Source organism: Astatotilapia calliptera, chromosome 12 (assembly GCF_964374335.1).
Source record: "Astatotilapia calliptera chromosome 12, fAstCal68.1, whole genome shotgun sequence".
Lineage (NCBI taxonomy): Eukaryota > Metazoa > Chordata > Actinopteri > Cichliformes > Cichlidae > Astatotilapia > Astatotilapia calliptera.
In genome coordinates, this window is record NC_137433.1 from 7,028,552 (window position 1) to 7,055,095 (window position 26,544).

Here is a 26,544-nt window from a genome sequence, read left to right on the forward strand (position 1 = left end):
CCTGTAAAACATCTGACAGCACTACCCTCTGAAGACCCCAGAGGAGGGCGGGGGATCCTTTTACACCTTTACAGAAAATTGGACCTTTGTTTTGCAAACACCTTTCACTTTAAACCTTATCTTTTTGTGGTATTGGTATGTCTCTGCTACTAGCTGGTGTAAATAAATGTTCCAACTTTCTAAGACCATCTCAATTCCCCCCCCCCTAATTAAAGCGGTGATACATTAAACGAGCAATGGACTTTTTGTATTTGGATGCCTTCATTCTGTCTGCATGAAGCTGCCTATAAAGCTGTATAAGCACATTTGGGCAGAGCATTGCAAGATTATTGTAGTTAATAAAAACTAAAAAGGTGTGTGGAATTATTTTTTTTAGGTAATTAAATATCATATTTGTGAAATTGTGGTAATATTTACTTAAGACTTAAACTGAAAAAAAAAATCAAAAAGGCGTCTTTACTTTCAGTCTTAAGCTCTTGCTCGTCCCCTCGTATTACCTGTTTATATATTTTTTTTTATTAATACAGGACCATCAGGGCTGCCCATGTTCAGTGTTGAATGAAAAGGACATTGAGAGGACATGTATATAATCGCCAATGCTTAAAAAAGATTTTAAAAAGCAAAACCACCACCTTTGCTGCTGCAGAAATCTCCTTGAAATGTCATGTTTCTCTCAAAATATTATAATAAATTTCTGATGTTGTGTTTTTATTGTGATGTACGGAAGAGGATTAGGGCCACTGGGAAAAAAAAGAATTCTGACTTTAATCTCGATTAAAGTCAGAATTCTTTTTTTTTTCCAGTGGCCCTAATCCTCTTCCGTAGTAATGTCTATTCTCGACTTGTTTTTGAACAAGTTGTTAAACCTTTCCCCAGAAAAATCTGTCTATTAAACTATTAAACATTTTATACACACACACACATTATACATACATATATATATATGCGCCTCTGTTTCAACTTGGACATTCATGAAGCGGTGGAAGGGTATCTTAAGGAATAACTTGTCAGCCGTATAAAGCCAACTGATAGCTCCAGGACGTCACGTGTCACACCACTATAACAGTGTCACCTGCCAGGTACACTGAGGAAGACGTGGCGGGCAATATGAAACACTTAAAATGAATGCATAGTGACCCTACACACTGTACGAAGTGACCCAATCTTCACGGCTTACATAAAACAAACCCCCCGGTATGTCGGCCTCTCATTTCCTGGTTATGTTCCGGTTTTTTTCCGGCTCTCCTTAGCTGACGCGGTCGTCCAATGATATGAGTCCACATGCAGCGCAGGGAAGAGGGGCAGCAGTGAGGCGCTTTGATAAAACCAGACTGTCGGCAGCGCGTGAAGCCACTGAGAGCTGCGCCACGGTGAGGCAGGGTACGGCACGGGAGCACAGAGGAGGACTGGACCGGGTGAATGCAGTCCTCGGCACGGGACGCTGCTGCAGACACTTTCCCACTATTTTCGGACATAACGGGAGGCGCACAGTAACCACGCGGGGAAGAGGAATTTGGCTACAAAATTTCTGTCGTGAAGGAAATCTTAAGAGGGGCCGAGAAGAGAAAGGGACACGTTACACCTCTGTCAGTAGCTGCCGATAGCTATCCGAGCTGACAAAAGTCCTCGCTGCTCTAAAAGTCCTCACAGGGTAGGGAGCCACAAGGTATCCTCCACCGGTGTTCTCGGGTACAGCTGAGTGAGAAGGAGCCGTCTATCCGCCATGGAGAACGCTCACACGAAGAGTGTGGAAGAAGTTTACAGTTATTTCAGCGTCAATGAAAGCACAGGACTTTCCCTGGACGAGGTGAAACGACAGCGGGAGAAATGGGGCCTAAACGGTACGACAGCTTAAAACCGCAAAGCGACGGAAAAACAAAAACGCTGCGGCTGCGAACGAGACACGGCGTGAAAGTGTCATGTCACGGTGGCGTGGGCAGCGCGAGCTCAGTTTTTGATATGCGGGGTAAAAGTCGCCAGCATCATCATCAGACCGTATGGTGATTTGGCTGACGTCACCTCGAGGGTTTCCCGTGTTTTACACAGTAACGAGTTAATCATTACTCAGAGGCCGTAGCTGTGCACGGTAACAGTGCGTGAGCCGCCTGTGATCGCGGCCACACTGCTGACAGCAGCGGGGAAATGTGGCGCGGTAGTTTCACACGGTAACCCTGTTGAATGTTCCTCAGCAAACTGTAATACATGTGCACTGGACACTGAGCAGTGGGTACAGGCTTACTGGACCAACACTGCCAAAGTTAATCTCTCTTGTCCCAGGCTTAAACAGCTGTTTTATATTAATATCAACTGGGAGGCCATGGACGGTATTCCCTCCTTCTAGCTCACTTTGACCTTTGCACTGATTGGATTTTTATTTAAATATTTATTCCTGCTGTGTAATAAAGCATCACTGATGTAAATTATGTACCCTTGTTGGCGCTAGAAATGTGAACATATGGTCTTGCATATAAAAGTATTAAATAGTTGCAGTGTGATTTCTTTCATGGGTTTAACAGTCAAACAGAGGCGTGCATACAGAAATTCCCCTCTTTTTCACTGTTTATGACTGAATAATCACTGAGCAAAAGTCTCACATGAAACTGAGAATAAGCTGGTGGCTTTGACACCTAAATGTGCCTGAGATTTAGAGCTATGAAAGTAGCGCTCACAAACATGCAGAGAGTTGCTGTTTCTCAAGTGGGAAACTTTTTGTTGTTGTTGTTGTGTTCATATATTACTTATATATATATATTTATTTATTTTTTCGGCTTTGCCTGCTTCCTGTATGATCCCCGGATTGACAACCGCATACCCACACACAGAGTTACCAGCGGAGGAAGGTAATCACTGCTGTCACTCACACCACTCCCATCATTTTTATGCTGGCAAGTTTCTGCGATTGGCTTGTTTTTCACTAACTCCCTCCTCTCTCTCTCCCTCTCTTTGCAGGGAAATCTTTATGGGAGCTCGTCCTCGAACAGTTTGAAGATTTGCTCGTTCGAATTCTTCTGCTGGCTGCATGCATATCTTTTGTAAGTATATGCTAGAGCGTTTGTTTTAATGTACCACACAGACTTGCTTTCAGTCATCTCATCCCAAGCTCAGTGAGTTGAAACTGAATTGCGGGCTTCTTCTCGAAATTCAGCTGAGCTTCTTAGTTTTATTCTCAACGTTAACTCCCCTGTGCTGTCACCCCCTGCGTGTCCGCGTGATGATGTGCTAATCTTAAAGTCAGAAGAAACCTTTTCACATCCCTCAAATAGCTTCCTCTTTCCACCTCTGTCTGAAAGTGTTTACATGAAGCCAAAGCCGCAGATGGGATTATTATAAAGCCCGGTGTCATAAATGGCAGCACATTATTTATTCAGCGCATAGTGCTGAAGTGTGAACGTCTTCAGTTTGTATAACGTGCCTATGGTTACACTCACATATGGGAGCTAAACAGCTGAGAAGGCTAGCAGCCCGTCTGAGGAATGGTGACAACAGCAGTAGCAGCATTGAGTTGCTATCACCATGTGCCAAGTAAGACATTTGAGTCGCCAAGCGTGACTGCTGTGTAATAACTTGCACTCGGTCTCGTCCGGGCCGCAGGCATCCAATGCTACATGGATATATGTTTGATGGCTTACACTTGCATAACAGCGTCACTGCCATGTGTCTGAGCCAATTTATAAGCTAAATGAAGTGAACATTTCCACATGGTATAAACTATAGATCCACCATGCAGCTTGCAGCCTATGAAATGTACCTGTCAGCTGCAGGGAAGAGACTTTTTAAAACAATCTTTTATGTCAAAGGTGGAATCATGGTTACCTTGCACATCTCTTCTTGTCTCTTAAGTTCTTCTACTGTGTTTAGATAAAATGTAACAAGTAAATGAGAACATGTTCTCTGATCTGCTCCCAAAAGCTAAATTGAGTAAAATAAAAATAAAAGCATTTTATTTTGCTACATTTTGCTGTCAGATATGGTTGTGCTTTTTTCTTCTTTTTTTTTTTTAAAGCAGTCTTTAGCACTGCAAAGATTCATCCTTGCTATTTAATTCTATAAATGACTGCTAACTTAACAGATGGCTGAAGAAGACTTTGATAACTGAGGCTGCCTGTGTGTGTGTGAGAGAGAGAGAGCTGGTAAGAGTGGTGTCAGGTGATACAGAGGTGTCAGTCGCTGCTGTCTGACAGTGGAGCAGAGCACCACTCGAGACCAAATTTGGTTCCTCACCCCTCAGTGGGAGGGCTCTCTATCAGACAGAAGTGCACACCAGCGTCGGTGTAAATTTAATGTGTATATAACCATCAAACCTCTTAGAAAACTAAAAACCATATCCAGAAGAATGTGCTTGGATGAGTGATTCACATTCGCCTGCTGCATGTTTAGCTGCTCTTTATGCAAATATCTAATCAGCCAATTACATGGCAGCAATGTCAGAGGGGCTGGTCTGAGTATTTCAGAGTGTATTATTTTAGTTATTATTTTTTTTCATTAAAAGTGTGTATGGATTTTAGATGGATGGATTTAATGTTTGAAGAGGTTACTCTGGTTTCTAACACACCACAGTTAACATTTGTTTGCTATTTTCTTAGTAATCAATTCATCGACAAGCAGATTGCCATTATATTAAAATGAAGAGGGTAGCTGGTTAGAATAGTATCTTTACATGTATTGTATGCCATGACATACAATAGCGCATTATAAGCACTTCTGTGTTGAGATGAGCTATTAAAGCATTATGCTTGCCTTTTTGAATTATGCCATTCAAAGGTCTTTGGCATCCACTGCAGTCAGACACTTGGGTCTTACTGAGGTTGATTGCTTTATACATTATGGCAGATTAACTAATTGCTTGCGACAGACAGGGTAATTTAAAGACCGTTTTCTCAGGAACAGCAAGCCAAATGAGACTCCGGGTCAATATACTGTAATTCTTTTCCTGGCAGTTTTGAGTGTGTGCGCGTAACAATGTTGAGACTGGTCCTTTGGTGTTCGTGATGTGAATTAAGTAAAATTGACAGGCTTAAAAAGTGTTAACTTAATGGAGGTCTGACCGTGTTAACCCCACAGCTTTCTCCACAGCCACCTGTTTGCATTATTGAATGAATTACTCATGAAGTAGCCTCTGTCCATATACAGCTTAGCCAAGCTTTATAGCTTTCAGAGCAACAGTAAAAACCAGTAATTACAATGTATGTATGTTTATATACCACTGTGCATATGAGTATATAACCAGCTGCTCACAATGAATAGAATAAATCCATTTCTAATGTTTCTAACCTAACTAGGAATTTTAAAGGTCTGCTGTTTACAACAAAACTCTGAACATTGTTATTCCATTTTAAATTGAGGACAAGAATGTGTTGTATTCAGGGATGATATGACATGTATGGATTTTAGCCGTGTGATGGGATATTATTTTCTCCCAGATATTGTATAAAAATATGCTGCTGATGATCCTAAATTATTAATAATCTCAGAGTTTAATGTGAAGATTCTGGCAGATGGCTAAATCCTCACATAAAATCAACACGGCAGTATTAAAAAGGGATCTCTTTTTGAAAGAAATAACCAGTCAAGTTTTATCAGAGATGTGAGCTTTAGTTTTTTTTCTTCCATGCAAAAACCGTGGTTAGTTCTTTCTGGATTTTGTCCCCTTTTTGTGAAGCCACAGTGGTAACAGTCGTACTCAGAGACACTTGACTTCTCTTGGATGAGAGCAGAGTTTTGTTTTTGTTTTCCCCGAAAAACTGACACAAAAGCTCACTTCAACTCAAGATTGTATTTGGTCTAAGGTGACCTTACAAAACACATTTCTGGTCATAGGATGATGATGATGTAAGGTTGATTCTGGACAGATGGAGCTGTGCTATATGCAAGCACGAGGCAGGGAGCTCTCTTTTCTGTGGAATGTCTAATAAATACTGATGGTTTATTTGACTTCTTTCAGGTCCTGGCCTGGTTTGAGGAGGGAGAGGAAACTATCACCGCATTTGTGGAGCCTTTTGTAATTCTACTCATTCTTATAGCAAACGCTATCGTCGGCGTGTGGCAGGTGAGAGCATAGTGAATCACGGCTTTGCATTTTTATTCGTACTTAATTCTGTTTTTGGACAGTTTGAGCACTATGTCTGAATATCATCAGGGTTTAGTGCATTTTTGTTGAAAAAAAATCTAATTTCATGAATATGAATGTGGTATTTTTAGCATTTCAAAGCAATGTGTTAAACTACAGTTATATTAGTATTGAAGGCGTGTCAGTGTGAGGGAAAAAATCCTAATAAAGCCGAGCTAAATCAGATGCCACCAATGTGACAGACTTCAAATAAATATCCCTTATCAGTTTACTAATAACCCCTATCAGTTTGATCCTGCGTCCAGTGCAGTGTAATCCAGTGCAACATGATCTGATCATCCAAAATGAAAAAACAAGCTCAAACTGGGTTCCCGAGCTCCTTCAGAGGCTCGAGTACTGAAATCTACGTAACAGTACTGCATGTTTAATTAAACATTCCTTGTATCTGCGTTACAGCCCCGCTGTGAGTTAGAGGTTTTACCATTAAACTTCACAGGCAATGCAGAAAAACACTGCACTGAAAGTTATTTTTGTCTCAAAGAAGACTTCCTATTCAAAAGGAACAGGCTGCCGGTTTTCATCAGCAGCCTTTCTCTAGTTATTTATTTATTTTCAAACTGTGTGGGTTTGAGTGATGTTTTTCTTGCTGGTGAAGAGTAAGATTGGAAAATGAGAAAATTTAATACACTTAACACCTAAATGTCCCCAAACACAACCCGAGGAGAGATGCACGCACATCCGGCGAGAACAGTCAGTGCCCCTCCAAAGGAAGCGTCCAGCTTTCTGCAATCGTGATAGTTTGCTGTACAGCAACTCAGAAATATTTGCCCTGAATCTCATCTTCTTCTCACCAGGAGCGCAATGCTGAAGATGCCATTGAGGCGCTTAAAGAGTATGAACCTGAGATGGGGAAAGTGTACCGACAGGACAGGAAAACTGTGCAGAGGATCAAGGCCAGAGACATCGTGCCTGGTGACATAGTGGAGGTTGCTGGTAAGTTGACCGGCATCTGTAATGCTTTTATACGCGTTGTTTAGGAAAAAATAGATTTGGCTTTGACAGACCTCTCTCTCATAAAAGAAGCATCAGGGCATCACATGAACATGATAGAAATAAACCTTGAAATTCACAGAAAATTGGCAATTTAATGCCACAGTTTCACTCTGAAAGACTATTTTTCCTTATGGCTTTTTTTTTTAAATATCAGAGACATCTGGTGTTTTCATAAGATAGCACCTCGTCTGTGTTTGGCTCTGCTTCAGGTAATGGTCAGGTCATATGAGTCCAGGTATGGACATGTATTATTTAGCACATGCTCAGACCTCCCCCATCCCCAAGTGCCACTGCAGCAGCACGGTGACTCACCCTGTAAGGCTGATGTATTTTGAGATTTTCCTATTAACCCATTGTCTCAAAGGGCTGCGCACACATGCTGTTAAGGCCCACTTACTGTAACTGTGCGTGTGAGCTTGCAAAGCTTCTAAAGTGTCATCCCAACTCAACACTTTCCCACCCTGCAGTCAGCGCATTTCAGCAGCTGAAATCCTCAGGATGTAAGGCTTTGGTTTTAATAGTGCAGTTTCCCCTACGGCATACAAACGTATGTAATACTGCAGAGGGATGAACGGGAACGCGTGTACGGAGTAATGAGTCCTTCAAACGCTGTCCTGATACTCTGTTTGAACCTAAGCCCCTCAAGTGATGCTTAGCGTTTTGGTGCATCGTGTGGGTTTTATTTTTAGCTTTCATTATGGATTATAGAATGCTGTATTTATAGAGGCAGTGACAGTCGTGAAGATGACAGGTGTCAGCCTCTTCCCCTCCCCTCCTGCTCGGGGGGAACAGCAGGTGACGTGGGACAGTGTTCAGCGGGACTCCTGAGTGACCTTGACAAGGGCACAGAAAGTAGGAGTGATCTGCATTTTAACATCGCATATCCTTCTAGTTGGGATATGTTTCTATACTATATGTAAATTACTTTCTTGACAGTGCTAATCATGACATGTTAATTTAGGTTCATAAGAAGTTGAGTTCAATTTTTGGCTCCGGTTAAAACAGAAACTTGTGAGTCAGATGCTCTTGCATATTAGAGACCTAGTTATTTAAAAACTCTTGATGAAGGTAGCTGGAGGCTTTGCTGTCAGCAGCTTGAGCGCAACCCAGCAGGGAGACGACTTGGATGCTTTATCCCACAGTCAGGAGTTGCTCATCAGCTCTACTTACTCGCTTGATCCTCCAACTATCCTTTACAATGGTTCCTGTCAGGCTCCCTTTTTTAATGAATAATATTTTCCTAAAGCTCCAAAGTGACCTTTGCCATGCAGAGGAGGATTGTGATGACGCAGATGCTGGCTGGGAGGCTGCTTAGCTGAGCTGCGATAGAGGACACAGAGATGAACCCTCTGTGGCTGCCTCAGCCGTGAGAAGAATAACCAGCAGCCAAACTGCACGGCTCTCTGTGAGGCTGCTGCCGCTGTGTGTTTAAACGCTGCCTCCTACTCGCTTATCAGCCTCACAGATGAACTCTTACTGAACATACAGTGGAGATTTAACATTCTGTTAAATGCATTTTTCAGACGTTTATCTAAAGTAGATTTTTGTAATGGTTTTATTAATCAGACATTTACTATAGCATAAATATGAAGCGGTTTTAAAATGAGCAAATGCTGACATCGCTCAACCTAACTAATCCCTAAAAAGTCACATTGTCAGATAACGTGAAGTCCTTTGCATGTAGCTGTCAGTTTACTTGCTGCTCTGAACACTCAATTGAAACCTTTTTTCGGCTTTTTTCAGTGAGGTGAATATGTAAAGATATTTTTCATCCATCCATATTAAGATATGGAGAGCTCAGGTACGCAGCTCTAGCTGTAAGCACAGAAGCCCAATCCACCAGGCGTACAAAGCTTGTGTTTGTGAGGGGAGGGGGATCTTAAACAACTGGTTTCAGACAGGATGAGCTGAGAGTCTCAACCAAGCTCCAGTATGAGCTATATAAATAAATACATTTTGAATGTGAGTCATGCAAAGCTACTCTGAAAGAGTCCAAGAATAAAAAATATGGAGCTGGAAATGAGCGTAATAGCTGCCCCTTAAGGGTTTGCAGATTTGGATGTTTGCCTTTTCTCAGAGCGGCAGAGCTCAGTGTGTTTGTTCCCTGTTGCCTGTGAAATTGTGGAGTCTGGGCTTGTGGAGGGGAGTGCAGGGGGAGGATCTCTCATCTGCTCCTATTGTGCTAGAGAGAGATGACCTTATAGGGAAGTGCTTTGTGAATAACCAAACCGCCCTATCACGCTCAATGCACAGGGACCCTGCCCATCAGCACCGGCACCCTCCACTGAGATTCCAGACACCATGGATAGTATGTGGCATTTAATGTGGTCTGGCAATCGTCCGATGTCACTGAGGGACTGTCTTTTGGCAGAGGCTTCTGACTTTTCAGCAAGGCTGAGAGAAATGGTTTCATCCTGCCAGCCGGAGTAGCGGACTTCAAAAAACTCAACCCTCTGATGTAGTCCAGGAGGGTCACAGGGGTTTCATTCAAACTAAGCAGTGCACTGGTTGAGCTTGGGTTGATAGGAGTATGCATGGAAGTGTCTGAATAAATCACGTGTAACAAAGCTGCCTTAAGGTGCCTTGTTTACCTTGTTTACCTAAACCGCACTCACGGCTGGGAATCTGTTCGTGCAGTTCAAAATGCTTCATTGAAGACTGATGAGCCCTTTAAAACGGAGCAAACATAAATGCTAATAAAGAGAAATAAAATAATAATAATAATTAAAAACAGATAACAAAGCTGTAAGAAGTTTTAAAAATAGCATTACTGTAGAATAAATGAGGGGGAAATAATATAAACCACACAAATAAATGAACTAGACAAAGCAGGTTAAAAAGAATAATGTAGAATAATATTTTTATTTGTAAAATAAATAGTAATTAAATGTATAATTTATTTAATTAATTAGTAAATAACATTTTAGTGTCTCAGTACTTCCACATGCTGAATTACTAACATAAAAATATGAGAAAAACACCTGGGAAATTAGCAGCAGCAGTCTTTGATGTAAGATGAAGCGATAGAAGCAGGCCTGTACATGTTATGCGCAGTATTTAAATTCGGGGAAGGCCGGGACCAGTGCACATTAAATACTGCAGAACTGGTTCAAGGTGGGATGAGATGTCAGACTTTAAGGAACCGCTTTGATGATGTCACCAATGAGCTTTTGTTTGCTCGTGTCACCTTTTATTGATTCAAGCTTTAAAGCCCATATACAAACTGTACTTCTTTTTTTTTTTTTTGTATACGTCTTGGCCTCTTTCGATGGAAGTGAGTTAAATGTCCACATCTTTGCATGTTTGAAGTAGGCTGTGGTAAATACTCATGTAAATTATTATTATTATGGTTGGATCTATTAGATCAGTACCTGATATGGCATTGTTCTCAGCTCCAATTTAAATTTGCAGTGCCAAACATATGGAATTCCTACCATCCTCTGCTTGGCTAATTTTGGCTGGAACTTTAGTGCTCCTGGTCCTGGGATAAGATTTGTTACTATGGCAAGAGAAACACTTGCATGCTATGAAGAGCTCCAGCCAGCTGCTGCTGCTTAAGATTCATACCAGACAAAGAGCAGCAGAGATCCCAGGGAGACAGTGTGGAGATGGTGCTTGCATAACCGGGGTCAAAACTTGACACGTGTTTTGCATCTGTGACAACACAGAAGCAGGAAGTTAGAAAAATGTCACTTCTTAGATTATATTCATATCTCTCTCACCAGGCAGCAGCTAACTAAACATCACTTACTCAGGTCTTGTTTGCTGATCAGGGAAAAAACCCAACTGAATCTCACCCATTACTCTGGAAATGTGCTAGTGCAATGGCCAAAGGGCAAAGGAGACATTGGTACAACAAACTGTCCTTGCAAAAAGTAAACTTGCACAAATGAGACTGTTTGGTTAGGTTTCCCTGCTTTGGACTTCTTCCATTGTTGGTCCCAAATAGAGGAGCAAACTTTTAAACCCAATGAAAGGTTAGCGGCTTATCTGTTATAAACCATTTGCTAATACCGGATCAGTTTGCATAAATATGTAAATGCAGACGGTGAGGTAGTTAGTCAGAGATGTGCTGGAAAGCTGCATTAAGCTTTGCCTGCTGACTCTTCTGAAACAGCCCACTCTACATGACAGGAGCTCAGGCTTTTGTTCAGCTGCCATCAGCACATGTAGCCTCCTGGCCGGCCCCAAGGAAGCCTGGCCAGCATAACCACTCGCTGTCCCTGAACGCACAGCAGGTGCAAGTGCCAGTCAAAGCTGGTACTTTCAGTTCAGTCATTGCTTTGCCTGTTCTGTTTGTAAGGCACCTCTGGGAGTCATATTGGTGGCGATGTATCACCAGGTCTTAGCTTTCGCCACCGTTAAATTTGTAAACCGTTTGAGCCATTGGCAAGCCCTGAGGTGAAGACGTGGTCATGCCTCTGGAAATGCTTGGACTGCTACCAAGTAGGATGTTGACACAAAGGGACAGATGATATATACTCGCTTCACCAGAGCAGGCCTGCAGTGTAACACAGCCTCAAGACAGGTCCAGTGTGTCACGGCGTCACAGAGCACTGGTTACTTTGCATGAGAACATCAGTAGGAACCTTTGTTAGCAAGCTGGCCCTCTAGCTCCTGGTGTCTTGGCTCAGCACTCCTTAAGAAGTTTGTATTTCTTTGAAAGTAATGACGTGACACAGGAAGTGTTACACAGCCAGAAAGGATGCAAGTTTGAGTAAAAGTTAGGTATGGGCAATTCTTTAATTCAATTGTAATGAAATTATTTGACATCTATAATTGAAGTAAAGTGTTACAGCTGTGTAACTAGGACAGTGAATTCAGGGGGGCAGCCTTCAGCTCTTCCATATGTGAAGTGTTTTGCTCATTGATTTGTAGCTGACATTTGGTCGCTGGATGCTCCAGGCTCTGGTTGCATAGTTACCCGTGTAATGAATTCCTTGCCCTCGTATAGCTGTCCCTGTTGGTAGTCGCTTCAATTCTTTAGCTCAAAGTTTAACTTCATGTTGCTAATGGTTATTTCTCCTGCCATTGCTACAAGTCGGTGAATTTCACTGACATTTCACGGTCTCTGGTTTGCACATTGTTCTGTGAAAGCTCCCCTTTGGTTTGTAATGTGAAATGTCTTTGAGCCTGTGTCAGGCCATTTGATTCAGGTGCGTGACCTTCTCATAAGCAAATCTTCCATTGCACGTCTGTTTCCACATTGAGATAGTTTAAAGATGCAGCTGAGCTCAACATTTGTCTTCTCAGAAATCCTTTCATTGTCTGCCTTAATTGGCCAGTGCCTGCTGACAGATGAGTGTTTCTGGCACTCTGATGAGTTGATGATCATCCAACTTTACATAGGGTCATGCTTCCCAGTGAGAAATCAACCTTCACAGAGCAGGGGGGCTGGAGTACACATAACTAGAGCAAGGGTCTGCATTGGATTAGACTGTATAGATGCACTCATAAAATATGTTTGCAGCTTCTATTCCAAACATCTATAAGAAACTCCAAGGTAATGCAGACGAGTTGCTCCTGTGTTCTCCATCTTGCCTGTCTCTTCCTGTGGCAATGATGAGAACATGTCTGCCATCGTAGGGCCACATTTAAACCAGATCAGCAGATTGGGAAACAAGTTGAAATTCTTTTTCCTTTTTTGGCTGCATGCGTCAGTGGTCCCATTGCTATTTTCCCCCCTCTCCTCCTCCAAGGCCAAGGCTGGTTTAGCCATACAATACCTGTCTCCCTCAGTCTGGATCTGGACACTGGTACATTTGATAAAAATCACTATTTATTTTTGGGTGAGTTTCCACTTCAGCCTTGTTTAGATGTTTTGTTACATTCTTAGATATTTGGCAGCCTAGTGCCGTTTCCTGGATTCTAGCTATATTGTATTCAAGGAGTCTTTTGTAACAATGTGACACAATTTACATTTTTAACTAAGTAGGCCTTTATAAGTAGACTACACCCACAGAACTGTGCCATAGCCTGAGCCATTTCCCCAGTTTCCATTGCCTTTATGTAAGATTAGGAAGCTGAATTGGGTCACTGCAGTTCTGATGTACCCAAATTGGCCATTTCCTTTGAGACTAGCCTTTTATGGCTCACAAGTCCTTCATTTCCTTCTGTCTTTGGTTCTTCTTCTCTATCCTACACCAATGGCAGCACTCCTTTGCTGCTGTGAGGCATAACAACCACGCTATAGTGAGCTGTGGTTCATAAATTTAGTTTACTCTAAAGCAGAGTTACTGCCTGTAGAAAATAAACACCTTCTCATCTGTTAAATCTTCATTTGGCCAGTACACCCACCCACAAATGGTACTGTACAAGGACTGCATGGGTGGAGAGTTAAGAGTGCCCTTTCTCCTTTGTTGTTAGCTTTTGTTTTTTGATTGGATATATGATTGAAATCTTTCTCTCACGTGCTAAATCGTTTAGCTTTGAATGTATCCTGGAACTTGTTTGGAGGTAGGCTTTAGCGAAGTGACTGATTCACTGCCTAAGAATTTATGTCTGCCTTTGTCACGCCCTGAAGAAGACACAAGCCCCTGCACATCGATGCTCTTATCACAGGGAAACAGCATATTAACTGGCAGCAATCAAAACATGTACTGTTCGAGTAGGTTGAGCTGCAGTTACTCCAGACATGCTCACTAAAGTATGGGACAAGTTTGAGTATTGCATAGATGTTTGCAGTGTTTTGTAGGTGAAAGTTCATATTTAGCCATATATGTTAAAATTTACCACAAGCTTCTATGTCCGTTACTTAATAAGATGTAGCCTTTTGAAATCGGATGATTCTTTTTAATAAACCTTTTACTGCTGAGCCATGCTGATGATAGATGTGCAATACTAGGTTTTACATTATCTTCCTGAAATAGGCAAGAACTTCACTGAAAAAGAACTTTTCTTAATTGCAGCTTCAGTGGTGTCTTCACTGATGCACAAGTCATCCATGCTTTGCGCACTAATTCACCCATCCCTGTCACAGATGTTGACTTTAACTTGTATGCTCCACTCTTCTTGCATTTAATGTCCATAGTTTGTGGAACTCATTTAATATTTGGTTTAATCAGATCAGAGGAAAGTTTTGAACTTTGCTCCAGTCCATCTTAAATTAGCTCAGGCCCAGACAAGGTGGCAGCATTTCTGAATCTGGTTTACATTACATGTAATGAGTTTTAACTGGGATTTGTGGATGCAGCAACAAACTGGGTTCACTAACATGGCCTGAGGCCATGAAGTTATTGCCTCTAGAGAGAAGTGTCTGTTTCCAATGTAGCTCCTCATAATTGCCCAAAGATAACTACTGCTGTCAGTTTTGTTCCTTATATGCATAGATTGCAATGTATTTTCTCTAAATCTTTTAATATAATTAATCAACTTTAGATGATTTGTAACAATTTTCAGTAGCATTATCTTTGGTTTGATATTTGTATTTGTTCTCCTCATATTTATTTGTATGGGTTTTTCCTCTCTCTCTAATTATGGATCTGCTTTTTGTAGTTGGAGACAAGGTGCCCGCTGACATCCGCATCTGTTCAATCAAATCCACGACCCTCAGGGTAGACCAGTCCATCCTGACTGGTAAGATATTTTTGCTGATGGCAGACATCAAAGTTGACATTTTTTAATTATTTGAATGCTAATCCTTGTTAAGTAATGGATAGATAGACTAAAGCTTACCTAATGACAAATGTTATTTTATTCTCTTAGAATAACTGCCCTATGAGATTGTTAATTCATTTTTTTAAGCTAAAACACAAGTATCACCACAAAGCCTTTAAAGTAAGTTAAACCGAGGTCAGTTTGTCTGAATAAATGGTCAAAAAACAAAATTCAACTTGGTCGCTTTGAGTAACTGATGAACAGAATGAGCCCAGAGGTCTGCTGTGACGCTCTTCCCACTTAACACCTTTTTCCTCTGAGACATTCATGTGAATCATCACTGAAAGATGAATAACCAGCACTGCAGATTTGCCTGTGGAGACGACTGGCTGAGCGTTCTTCCTTAAATCATCTACAGAAGAATGCAAGCTGGTTTAACCCTCCTCTGTCCTCGTAGGTGAATCTGTCTCTGTCATCAAACACACCGACCCCGTGCCTGACCCTCGCGCCGTCAATCAAGACAAGAAGAACATGCTCTTCTCTGTAAGCCCGAGTCTGCATGAGTTATCACACACATCCTGCTGATTCCTATTACTTCTTATGTGTTTAGCTTCTGTACACTTCCTGGAAAAACAAGTTTCTGTTATTTGAGGATGTGCGCGATGATATCAGTTGCACTTGAACCAACACGTATGTGACATGTTCTTTCAGGGTACCAACATTGCTGCAGGGAAGGCTGTGGGTGTGGTTGTTGCCTCTGGCGTTAACACAGAAATTGGTAAGATCCGTGACGAGATGGCAGCCACGGAGCAGGAGAAGACGCCCTTGCAGCAGAAGTTGGATGAATTCGGCGAACAGCTATCCAAGGTCATTTCCATTATCTGCATCGCCGTGTGGATCATCAACATCGGACACTTCAATGACCCCGTCCACGGAGGTTCCTGGATCCGTGGAGCTGTCTACTATTTCAAGATCGCTGTGGCGCTGGCTGTGGCTGCCATCCCTGAAGGTCTTCCCGCTGTCATCACCACCTGCCTGGCCCTGGGCACTCGCCGCATGGCCAAAAAGAACGCCATCGTCCGCAGCCTGCCCTCTGTGGAGACTCTGGGCTGCACCTCTGTCATCTGCTCTGACAAAACAGGAACCTTGACAACCAACCAGATGTCTGTTTGCAGAGTGAGTTTATCTCTCTCCCTCACACACACACAGAAACAGTGTTTTTGCATTACTGAGCAGGTTGGTCGTCAGTCCTTTGTCGTATTTGTTGTCCCTACTTTATGTTTGGATAAGGTGACAGCAGTTTCTTCCATTTATCTATAAAATGCTAATGCTCTCTGTAAGCAGAGAAATGGTAGTTTCTGGTTATTGAGCGAGAAGGCAGCTCGCTTTCACTGCTCTAATCTGCATCGAGGAGTTAGATGACTTACACTACTGCTGTTGCATAACTGACCTTGCGTCACCAAGCTGCAAAGCAGTGAGCTTGTAGTTTCTTTTTCTTCTCTTCCTCTCTCTCTCTCTCTGTGAGTGGCACCTCTGTGCTACTTGGCCCCACATAAAAAGTACATTTCAGCATTTATTAAAGTTTAATCCCCTTTAGTTGTCTGTTCACTGCTGTCTCAGAACTTTGGCCCAGCCTGAATAAGGGTGGCATTCATTTACAGTTACTGTCAGTTGTTTCAGTCCCTGCACATTGAGTTGGCCGTGATTAAATAGCCTTGTGATTCTGCAGTTACTGTAGTGACTTATCGTAATTCACACAGAGTCGGGACATGCAAACAAAAGCCTTTAAAGAGGTGTGCTCACTGACTTTACACTCATGGTTACTAATAAAAAGCAACGTCTCATTCACTTGAATCGTTTATTACAGATATACATTTGCACCCAACATTGTACAATAAAATAATAACAACATAGCAAAAACACCATCTACATTCATGCAGCCTAAATGTAGTTTGTGATTGTACGTCCTTTTTATTAAATCCTTTTCTGACAGGCCACGATCATTCCTGAAAGTGTTCAACTGGTTACTGAAATAATTAATGGATTGCCTGTTTGCTCTAAATATACTGCAGCAGGGCAGTGCCAGGATTTTATGTCTGGCTAGTCGTTGCAGGAGGGCTTGCTGATTGTCCTCATCCATTTTCTGATATAAGCAGCCTCTGACTAGCCCTGTTTGTGTGTATACTGTGTGGCTTTGTACATCTTTGTTTGTGAGTGAGCGAAATGATCAAAGCTTCCTGCGGGAGTAGGCCTGGCACTGCGGCGTCTTCCTTTTGGGCACAGCTTCTCTCTTTAGTCAGGCTCCCTGGCAGCTTCTTCTGTTTACTTATGGAGAGAAACTAAACAGCCTTTTCTCACATTAGGCAGCAGGCCACCCAGCCTGCCCCTCACAGAGACACACTCTAACGTTGCAGCCAATTTACTGTCATTTTTTTCTGCTGCAACAGTTATTGTGTACTTTTAATATGAGCTGTAATAAAGAAACAAATCAAGTTTTTCCGACCACATCCCCCATTGCTTTCAGTCTGTGGATGAGTGTTCATGTTCTCCGCTGTGATTTTTCAGGTTCTGAGTGCTTTCATTGTTTTGTTTTGTTTTTTTTAAAGTTGTCTTCCCCAGTTGTTTCTGGTTTAGCCTTTTAGTTTTTCATAGGCTAACTTTGAAGAATATGAAGAAGTTTGCTTCCTCATTCAAAAGGTCACAAAAACTAATGTTTTTCTGTTAGTGTAAATTATATTTTTATATAATATACTAATTTGATTATTGCTTTTTTAACCTCTGAATATTTCTTGTATATGTAAAAATATCTTTCATCTTGTGTGACACAAAGGGAATCGTCCGCATTAAGAATCTCACTTTAGCTACAGCGTCTCCTTAACTCAAGAGGTCTTCAGCTTTGGTCCCCTCTCAGCACAAATGAATCAAAATAATCATGCCTCACGTCTTAACCTGCATTTGTAGATCAGATGTGGAGGAATGCATTGAAAAAGAAATCTCTGCAATGCATTTATTTTCATCACCTCAGTTTTTGTGCCAGTCCAGATAGAAGGCAGTGGTTGGGCTTCAATCTCCCTGAATCTTGAATCTGGGTATAATTTGTTTTAATTATCTTAAATTATTTTACTATCACAGCTCCTAGATATTTGACTGTTATTACCTTCCAATTCATCTTTTTTTCTCTCTCATTTTTTTGCTCAGAAGATTCATTTAATGAAAGGATTTTGAGTCTCTGTTAGATTTCATTCACAACCTGAATACTTGCCAAAGTCTTCTAGGATAACAGACAAACAATAGCATCATCTGCAAAGAGCCTAATAATATAATCTTATTTTTTTCCTTTAATCTATTCGAGTTCACTTGGAGGTTTTGTGGTTTGACAATAAAGACTCTGGTATTTCAGTCAAACACTAACATGATCTGTGTGATGTCTTCTAATGTCCCATGGACTCTTCTCATTTCCAGATGTTCATTGTCAACAAAGCTGAAGGGGACAGCTGCTCTCTGTCAGAGTTCACCATCACAGGTTCTACCTACGCCCCCGAGGGTGAAGTGTGAGTACTTTTATAGCTTCTCCATAACTGGCAGATCCTTAAATACATGGTAACATGATGTTCTGTACTTGTCCTCAGGTACCAGGATGGTAAACCAGTGAAATCCTCCCACTATGATGCTTTGGTTGAATTGGCCACAATCTGTGCCCTGTGCAATGACTCCTCGCTGGACTTCAACGAGGTCTGCACCTTTCCTGCTGCTTATTTTATGTGTTTTAGTGCAGTTTTCAGTTCTGGGGGAAAACGATTACATATGACTGCCTGTTTTGCTGCTACCCTTCTGTACATTTGGATTTAAGTGAAATAATCTTTTTATGTTCGCTTATAGACTGTATATGAAAGATAGATGTAGCTTCCAGGGTTGAAAAATTAATAAAATTTTAATCTCAGCTGTGATTTTTAGCATCCCACAACTAAATGAGCACAACAGAGTGATACTGGTCATGTGTGCTACACCAACAGAGCGCAAACCAAAGTCTAGTGCTACACAAATCATTGCTTGATGACACCCGCATGAGCCAATCACAACTTTTCCGTTGATATTATTAATATACTACAAATAACAGACATTCAGAACAGTCATGATCATTTGCAATACTTCAGATTATGGGCAAATGATGTTTGGAAGAAATGCAAAAACACACTGCGAACTCCAGCATGATGAATTAATGAGGCAAACTAAAACAAAGCAATGGTTGCTAGCATGGATCGTCCAACTTCAGCTCATAAACGGGTCTGTACAGTGTATCCATCGAGCTCACAAAGGCACTGAAATCACCAAAGCAGTCGCACTCCATTTGGCAAAGATGTGTGTAAGCTAAACACAGTGAGTAATTAAGGCTTGAGATCCATCATGCAGGTATCGTGAATGACGGAAAACACTATATTTTGCCAGGTGAATAAACACTTTATTCGTCTACAAAGATTAATGAGCAGGAATGTAGCACAATGTCACAGCTCCCCTTCACTCATCATCGAAACAACTACTGGTAGCCTTAACGATGGCTAAATCCTTCTTTGATGCACAGTCTTTGGGCAAATTTAAGATGTTTTAGAAAAGAAATGAGTGAAAGTTTGGATGTTTCAGGTGAAGGGGGTGTACGAGAAGGTCGGCGAGGCCACGGAGACCGCGCTGACCTGTCTGGTGGAGAAGATGAATGTCTTCGACACTGAAGTTCACAACCTGTCAAAGATTGACAGAGCCAATGCTTGCAACTCAGTGAGTGACATCAGCTCCCTCACTTGCATGCGCTGCACATTCCCACCGTTCGTGCTCAGCAGCTTTTTCTCACTCTCTGTCTCTTTGTCTGATCAGGTGATCAAACAGCTGATGAAGAAGGAGTTCACCCTGGAGTTCTCAAGAGACCGGAAGTCCATGTCTGTCTACTGCAGCCCAAACAAGTCCCGCTCTACCATGGGCAAAATGTTTGTGAAGGTATACCCAGTGTAATATGTGCAGATGTTCGATCTGCATTCGCTGCAGTCTTCTGCTGTGTTGTTAATGTTTTATGCCTCTCTTCTTCCTCACAGGGAGCCCCAGAGGGAGTCATCGAGAGATGCACTCATGTCAGAGTTGGCAACAGCAAAGTTCCCCTCAGCCAAGGCATCAAAGAAAAGATCATGTCTGTTATCCGTGAGTACGGGACAGGTCGCGACACCCTGAGGTGCTTGGCTCTGGCCACACGAGACAGCCCACCAAAAATGGAGGACATGATACTGTCTGACACTGCCAAATTCATCGAGTATGAGGTGGATATACATTTGCGTAATCTACTTGTAGCACATTCTTTCCAGGAGCAGACTTTCATTTGAATCTTTGTCTCTGTGTCCAGTCTGACCTGACGTTTGTCGGCTGTGTCGGCATGCTGGACCCTCCCAGACAGGAGGTAGCTGCTTCTATCACACTGTGCCGGCAGGCTGGCATCCGCGTCATCATGATCACCGGGGACAACAAGGGCACAGCTGTGGCTATCTGCCGCCGCATCGGCATCCTGACCGAGGAGGACAATACTGAGCACATGGCTTTCACTGGGCGGGAGTTTGATGAGCTCACACTCGATGCCCAGAGGGAGGCTGTGACTTGTGCGCGCTGCTTTGCGCGCGTCGAGCCTTCACATAAATCCAAGATCGTTGAGTTCCTGCAAGGATTCGATGAAATCACTGCTATGGTATGAAGTTTGTCGTACTGATCAAAACTGCCCATTTCTGCGTGAATGGTTCATTCTCTTGGCTTTGTAAGGGTCGTGTTGATTGGGTTGATTTGCTGTTGTTACTGAAGAAAAAGGCAACACTTGCTATAAAGAACATGTTTGTGTACAGACCGGTGACGGGGTGAACGATGCCCCTGCGCTGAAGAAGGCAGAGATCGGCATCGCTATGGGCTCTGGCACTGCCGTGGCCAAGTCAGCCTCTGAGATGGTCCTCGCTGATGACAACTTCTCTTCCATAGTGGCCGCCGTTGAAGAAGGCAGAGCTATTTACAATAACATGAAGCAGTTCATCAGATACCTTATCTCTTCCAACGTGGGTGAGGTCGTCTGGTGAGTCTTCTTCAGAGGAGATTAGAGCTCTTTATTGCTCAGTCTTCTGTTTTTTATGAAGCTGAGAAAAAAAGCTGTCGTTTTACAGCTTTACGTTCACACAGCAATGCTGTTGATAATATTAAGGTCATATTTGCTCCAGTTTATCATTAGCACTTTCTGACTGGAATAGTTTCTCCTGACAGCATCTTTCTCACTGCGGCTCTGGGGTTCCCTGAGGCCCTGATTCCTGTCCAGCTGCTCTGGGTCAACCTGGTGACAGACGGCCTCCCTGCCACCGCCCTTGGCTTCAACCCCCCAGATCTGGACATTATGGAGAAGCCTCCTCGCAATGCTAAGGAGCCCCTGATTTCTGGCTGGCTATTCTTCAGATATCTGGCTATTGGAGGTTGACTAAAATTGAGCAGGATTCGAGCTGTCTTGTTTTTTGTTTTGTTTTTTTCCTGCAGTACATCCAGTGAGTAATATGATGATTTTGCTGTCTTTGCTTCCAGGCTACGTAGGTGCTGCCACTGTGGGAGCTGCTGCGTGGTGGTTTACAATCTCTGATGATGGACCGCAGGTCACTCTGTACCAGCTGGTAAGTACGTCTGTCTGAGAGAACATCCTTCAGCTTCCCTCCGCTCTTTGCCTCCCCCTCACTCTCCCCTCTTCCTCCACACAGAGCCACTTCCTCCAGTGTGGCCCAGACAACCCAGAGTTTGATGGCTTGGACTGCCACGTGTTTGAGTCACCCTACCCGATGACCATGGCCCTGTCCGTGCTTGTCACCATTGAGATGTGCAATGCTCTGAACAGGTAAGGGTATTTTTAAAGAGTGGAGGAGTTCTCATGAAAGAACCATTTGCAATGACACGATGATAGACAGATTGTATAACCAGATCCACCATCTGTGCGCTTCCTCCTGTCCAGCCTGTCAGAGAACCAGTCCCTGCTGCGGATGCCTCCCTGGGAGAACATTTGGCTGCTAGGGGCCATCTGTCTCTCCATGTCTCTCCACTTCCTCATCCTCTATGTGGAACCTCTGCCTGTAAGTTTAAAAAATAAGAACAGTGTGTTCATGACTTGATGACATTGGCACAAGTCAAAGTGATCTGTCTGCTGCAGTTTTGGTCTTTATGTGGATTTTGATGCCATCTAGTGGCCATTTATTATTGTTTGTTAGGGGGAAAATGACCTTGAAAGGTGGAGCATGAGGGGGGGAAACAGATCCAAATAACTTTATTTGACCTCCTAGGACCTGGTGTCCACATATGGACATCACATTTTGGGTTGTCTAGACCACAACACTAACTTTTGCTCCACGAGGGCCTGATGTCCTCTTCTCTGAAACTACATTGGCTAAAAAGACAATTCTTTATTTTTACATTCATCAGGTCCCGATCAGCCCAAATGGCAAAGAGAAATTAAAAATGCATGCCATGAAAGAGTTTGGGTCTTAGGAGGTTAAAGTGGAAATTCACTCCCAGTTCAGGCTAACGTTACCGGCTGCATAGCTTTGAACATTAAAAATGTGGGATGGAGCAGGCGTGGATATGTGAGGCCAGTTTCTCTGTAACATTTAAAGTGAAAAATGATGAGCAACACAGAATCACAAGGCACCGCTGCCACAGGGGGATCTTTGGACATGGAGGGCTTTCCCTCCATAATCCTCTGAAGTGGACATCAGTGTGGTGAAGTACCATTTGTATCCAGGCCAAACTGATTAGAGCCTTTGGCTTCAGCTTCAGAATGGCCAAAGATGAAGCTCTCAGAGCTGAGGCAATGCGAGTGCAAGAGAGGGATATGACTGCTGGTTTGGAGGGAGAGAAAGAGAGCAGTCTGCTGGTACTTTACAGACTTTAAAAGCAAAGTGTTAAACAATGTGCCAACATTTAAAAATAAATAATTAGTAAATAACAGTGTAAACTCCTGCAAAAGATGAATATCCATTAGTATACTTTCCATAGTTAGAGCCACTTACAAGCGAGGGATGGGGTGTGGATGGCCCACCTGTGATTACTGGGTGTTGTCAGGATGGGCTTTGGAAGTTTAAGGATTATTTAAAACAGCAGATGCCAGATAGAGCCATTTTCATCTGAAATGTAAATTTGTGTTTTTTGGAAAGAAATATCAATACTACACCAGTACTGATGTATTTGATGACAGTACAGTACTCTCTGACTGCCCTACATTTTCAGATACTTCATAGAAATTATTGGGACCACCAACATAAAAAAACATAACTCTGTATATGTTAGACATTTTATCTGGTAGGGAATAAACACCCAGGTGATCTCTTCACCGCTGTTTCCCATCTTTGAGGCTGACCATCTCCTGTGTCCAGCTACACATTGAGTGTACTGACATAAGAGCCGTGTTGATCGATCGACTCTGAGCTCATCACAAAGCAGTGTATTTTTATAAAAGCTGAATAAACGTCACCACACACTTCTTACGGTCATGTAGAAAACATTGGTAGAGTTTTATGTGTTACCCATGCGGTGATAATCCTCATAAATCTTTATCTCGCTCTCTTTAAAAAGCAGCTGTAAGTTATTTGCTTATTCCCTCCCAGGTCATCTTCCAGATCACCCCTCTGGATATGACCCAGTGGTTGATGGTGCTGAAGATCTCGATGCCCGTCATTCTCCTGGACGAGCTGCTTAAGTTTATGGCCAGGAACTACTTGGAATTCGGTAAACAACTGGAGAAGCCGACAAGCAAAGGCTGCTCTCTGTCTGCATGCGCCGAGGGAATCTCCTGGCCCTTTGTGGCCATCTCCCTGCCCCTGGTGCTGTGGATCTACAGCACCGACACTAACGTGTCTGCCATCTTGTGGCCCTGACTGACTCCAGTACACTACCCTCCTTGTGCACCAGTGTGAAGTGGACATTAACGCACACATCTAACACAGTTACATTAACTCGGAACAAATTACAGCAACAGCATTTACACCTTCTCCAACCGCTGTCAGAACGCCTCTGTTAAGTACATTTAGACTTGCACATATTTTTGGGTGGCCGGTGCTCGAGTAATATTTTACCGACATGATTTATGTTCCATGTTACCATTGTGCTTTTCTCTGTTTTGACCCCCTTTGAGAATAGCTAGAGAAGCCCACTGCGTTGGAGCGACATGTTGAGCTGTACAGAGAGAATTTATTTACTATTCTGTAATAATTAATATTTTATAATTTGGGGAATGGAGATTTCTGAGGACTGCGTAGTTTAGTTCAATACTAATTTAGGGGCAAAGACTTTCAGCAGAATACATTTGCCCAAGCATGAATCACATTTTGCATCGTACTCATTCATTATTTTCTGCAGTAGGCAGAGCACAGCTACCTCAGTGCTGCTGATTTGACCATAATGACCCATTTGTCCAAGCTGTCATTTCATATGTGATCATTTGAAGTGTTGAGGTAAGCACCAGTAGAGTCAAAATCTTCACATGTATTTTAATGTGCATATATATATAGAGAGAGAGAGATATATCGATATATCGATCTATATATAGATATATCTATCTATATCTAGATATAGATCTATATCTAGATATAGATAGATATTTTTTTTGTGTTCCTCTGTTATTTGAGGGAAGAGGGGACAAAGACATGTTACCAGCTTGATTTTGAGTAAATTCTTGGTACAGCCTGTTGTTAAATTTATTTACTTGAAGAAAACACATTTGTCTGTGTTGTGTGTGTGTGTGTGTGGGGGGGGGGGGTGTTGTTTTTGGGTTGTTGTTGTTTTTTTAGTTTTGTTTTTTTAAAGTTAAATCTATGAGATTCATTCTAAGGTTTCAGTCCTAATTTTGTGTGTTAACGACAGTAATCTTTATGTATGTAAAATGTGCACATACTGTACTTGAATATGTAAAAAGGCACCAAGAAGCTGTTAGTCTTGCAAACTGAGCACAACGTGGACGGTTTGATAGGCGCTCAGACCTCTGATTGGCTGCTGTCGGAGGCGTGTGTATATCTGTACATAGAACACGAAGTAGACTCTATACATTTCATTTCTTCCTGCATACATTCACACCCGTTTACTCAAGCGTAGCCTTTCTGCATGCGCGCTCCGATAGACCAGAGAGTGTTTTTTGTTTTTTAATTTGAAAAGCTAACTGTTGTTTCTTCCCACGCCTTCCCCCTATTTACCTGCAGAGTGAGTACACTTTGACGTGCATGCTAACTACTGCCGCGCTCTCGTCTGTATGGTGGTTGCACACACAGCTTGTCAGTCTGTCATTGCTCGTGTCGAAATGACAGCAATAACTGCTCCTTGTGTTTTATCATGTAAATACTTTAAATGGTACAAAAACAGGAGCTTATAATGTCACTAAGTGCCAGATGCACACTGAGCAGAAATGGGAACCTTGTGCATTTTTAAACGGGCTCAGTGTTACTGCTGGTGCCGCTTATTTTTGAATGTAGGCTTGCAGCATGTTTGGGCAACTGGCAGAGATGCTGGCATTTAAACGCCCCCACACCGTTACAGGACACGGTGTTGTATGTATTTCTTTTTTGAACTGCATTTGTATGAATCTTCTGCCCTCCTTTATTGCATGGCCTTTATTACTCTGAAATTCATTGAAATGATCTGCTGCTCAGATGCTTTTTACCTTGTTTTGTGATTTCTCGTGTCCATTGATCTGTTTCTTCCTGTCTCCTCTTCTTTTCTTTTTTCCCTTTACAGCAAAGTCCAAGTAAGCCCATCTCTCCTGTAAATTCCTAGCAGAAACTTTGGTTTGGTTTTGTGTTGTGCATGTGTGTTTTTCAGCACATCTTACAAGAGCTGAATGCCAGTGAAGTGATGACAGGGGCTCAGAAAGTTCACACATCATTTTTACAGAATGCCCATAAATGAATGTCTGATAGAAACTAGCCAGTTCCGCCTCATCGGTCCTTCCATCCTCCTGCATGAAGAGCCTTAGATTGCCATACAGTCCTCATGCCTTCATTTTAGACTAAGAGCTTAGTACCTTGTACAGTCAGTTGTACATTATTCTATGGTGCATGTCTGCTCAGTCAGCCATCTGTTTTACCAGACAAATGTAATAGATTATGTATAAGTTCAAAAACACAGTTCATCTTTCCTAAGGAAATACTTTTATGAGATAATAGATTTTGCTTTTTGCTTTACACTGAGATGAGCAGATTTTTTTTTGCCAAATCTGGGAAGGCAGGTGTGCAGCGATGCTGATGTTTTACCCTTTTAACGGCAGGCGGTCCCTCCACTGGCATTTTTTGCCAAACTGCTGTACTGTATTTTCAGAAATGATTGTACAACGTATCACATGGACTTTGGTTTCAGGTAAATAAAATTAAAACTGTCATACACTAAGAGTTTGTCGCTGAATTTTTACTGCTGTCCAGGACGACTGTAACAGGCCACAACAGTATGACTTCATTCTGGAGCATCAGTTTCATTTATCTCTGTTGGCTACCAGTTGTTAGCTCATCATTACCATCAGAAAAGATGTGCTCAATACTATAAAATGCCTTTTTAGGAATGATCTCGACGCAGCTGTGATCCTGATGCTGGCTGGAAATATGAAGCAGCTGGAATTGAACAAAGGGAAGGGATGTGAATCAACATTTGAATTAATGTGTTTCAGCATCTCATCCCACTGCGTATCTGACCCAAGCCTGTTAAAATAAATTTTACTCTAAAACTAACCTAAATGTGAGGAAAAACTATTTTATGAAATAAAGGAAATGATTTTCAAAATAAAGATTAAGCTAATAAAAAGAAAA

General features: G+C 42.2%; 1 protein-coding gene across 3 annotated transcripts; it reads left to right on the forward strand.

Moving 5' to 3' along the window:
• Positions 1 to 1,280: 1,280 nt before the first annotated feature.
• Positions 1,281 to 26,131, forward strand: atp2a2a (ATPase sarcoplasmic/endoplasmic reticulum Ca2+ transporting 2a). 3 transcript variants are annotated; one of them, XM_026186104.2, is made up of 21 exons: positions 1,281 to 1,841; positions 2,823 to 2,840; positions 2,950 to 3,032; positions 5,942 to 6,046; positions 6,922 to 7,060; positions 14,615 to 14,695; positions 15,174 to 15,259; positions 15,428 to 15,892; positions 18,179 to 18,267; positions 18,346 to 18,448; positions 19,355 to 19,486; positions 19,583 to 19,702; positions 19,798 to 20,016; positions 20,100 to 20,435; positions 20,587 to 20,807; positions 20,993 to 21,195; positions 21,302 to 21,387; positions 21,472 to 21,605; positions 21,720 to 21,837; positions 23,365 to 23,485; positions 25,484 to 26,131. In XM_026186104.2, the coding sequence occupies exons 1-21, from the start codon at positions 1,724 to 1,726 to the stop codon at positions 25,495 to 25,497; spliced, it is 2,991 nt and encodes a 996-aa protein (XP_026041889.1). In that variant the 5' UTR covers positions 1,281 to 1,723; the 3' UTR covers positions 25,498 to 26,131. The 3 variants fall into 3 exon arrangements, 2 of the variants coding, with proteins under 2 accessions (XP_026041889.1, XP_026041888.1); XR_013912575.1 differs by having other exon boundaries at positions 1,282 to 1,841; positions 23,365 to 24,952; XM_026186103.2 differs by having other exon boundaries at positions 1,282 to 1,841; positions 23,365 to 26,131.
• Positions 26,132 to 26,544: the final 413 nt, after the last annotated feature.

What these genes read in the sequence shown, in the direction of transcription:
- atp2a2a (XM_026186103.2), top strand. Translation starts at nt 1,724, where the DNA reads ATGGAGAACGCTCACACGAAGAGTGTGGAAGAAGTTTACAGTTATTTC. An exon ending in AGACCAGTCCATCCTGACTG is followed by an intron (nt 14,696 to 15,173) that starts GTAAGATATTTT and finishes CTGTCCTCGTAG; the next exon opens with GTGAATCTGTCTCTGTCATC. An exon ending in TACGCCCCCGAGGGTGAAGT is followed by an intron (nt 18,268 to 18,345) that starts GTGAGTACTTTT and finishes ACTTGTCCTCAG; the next exon opens with GTACCAGGATGGTAAACCAG.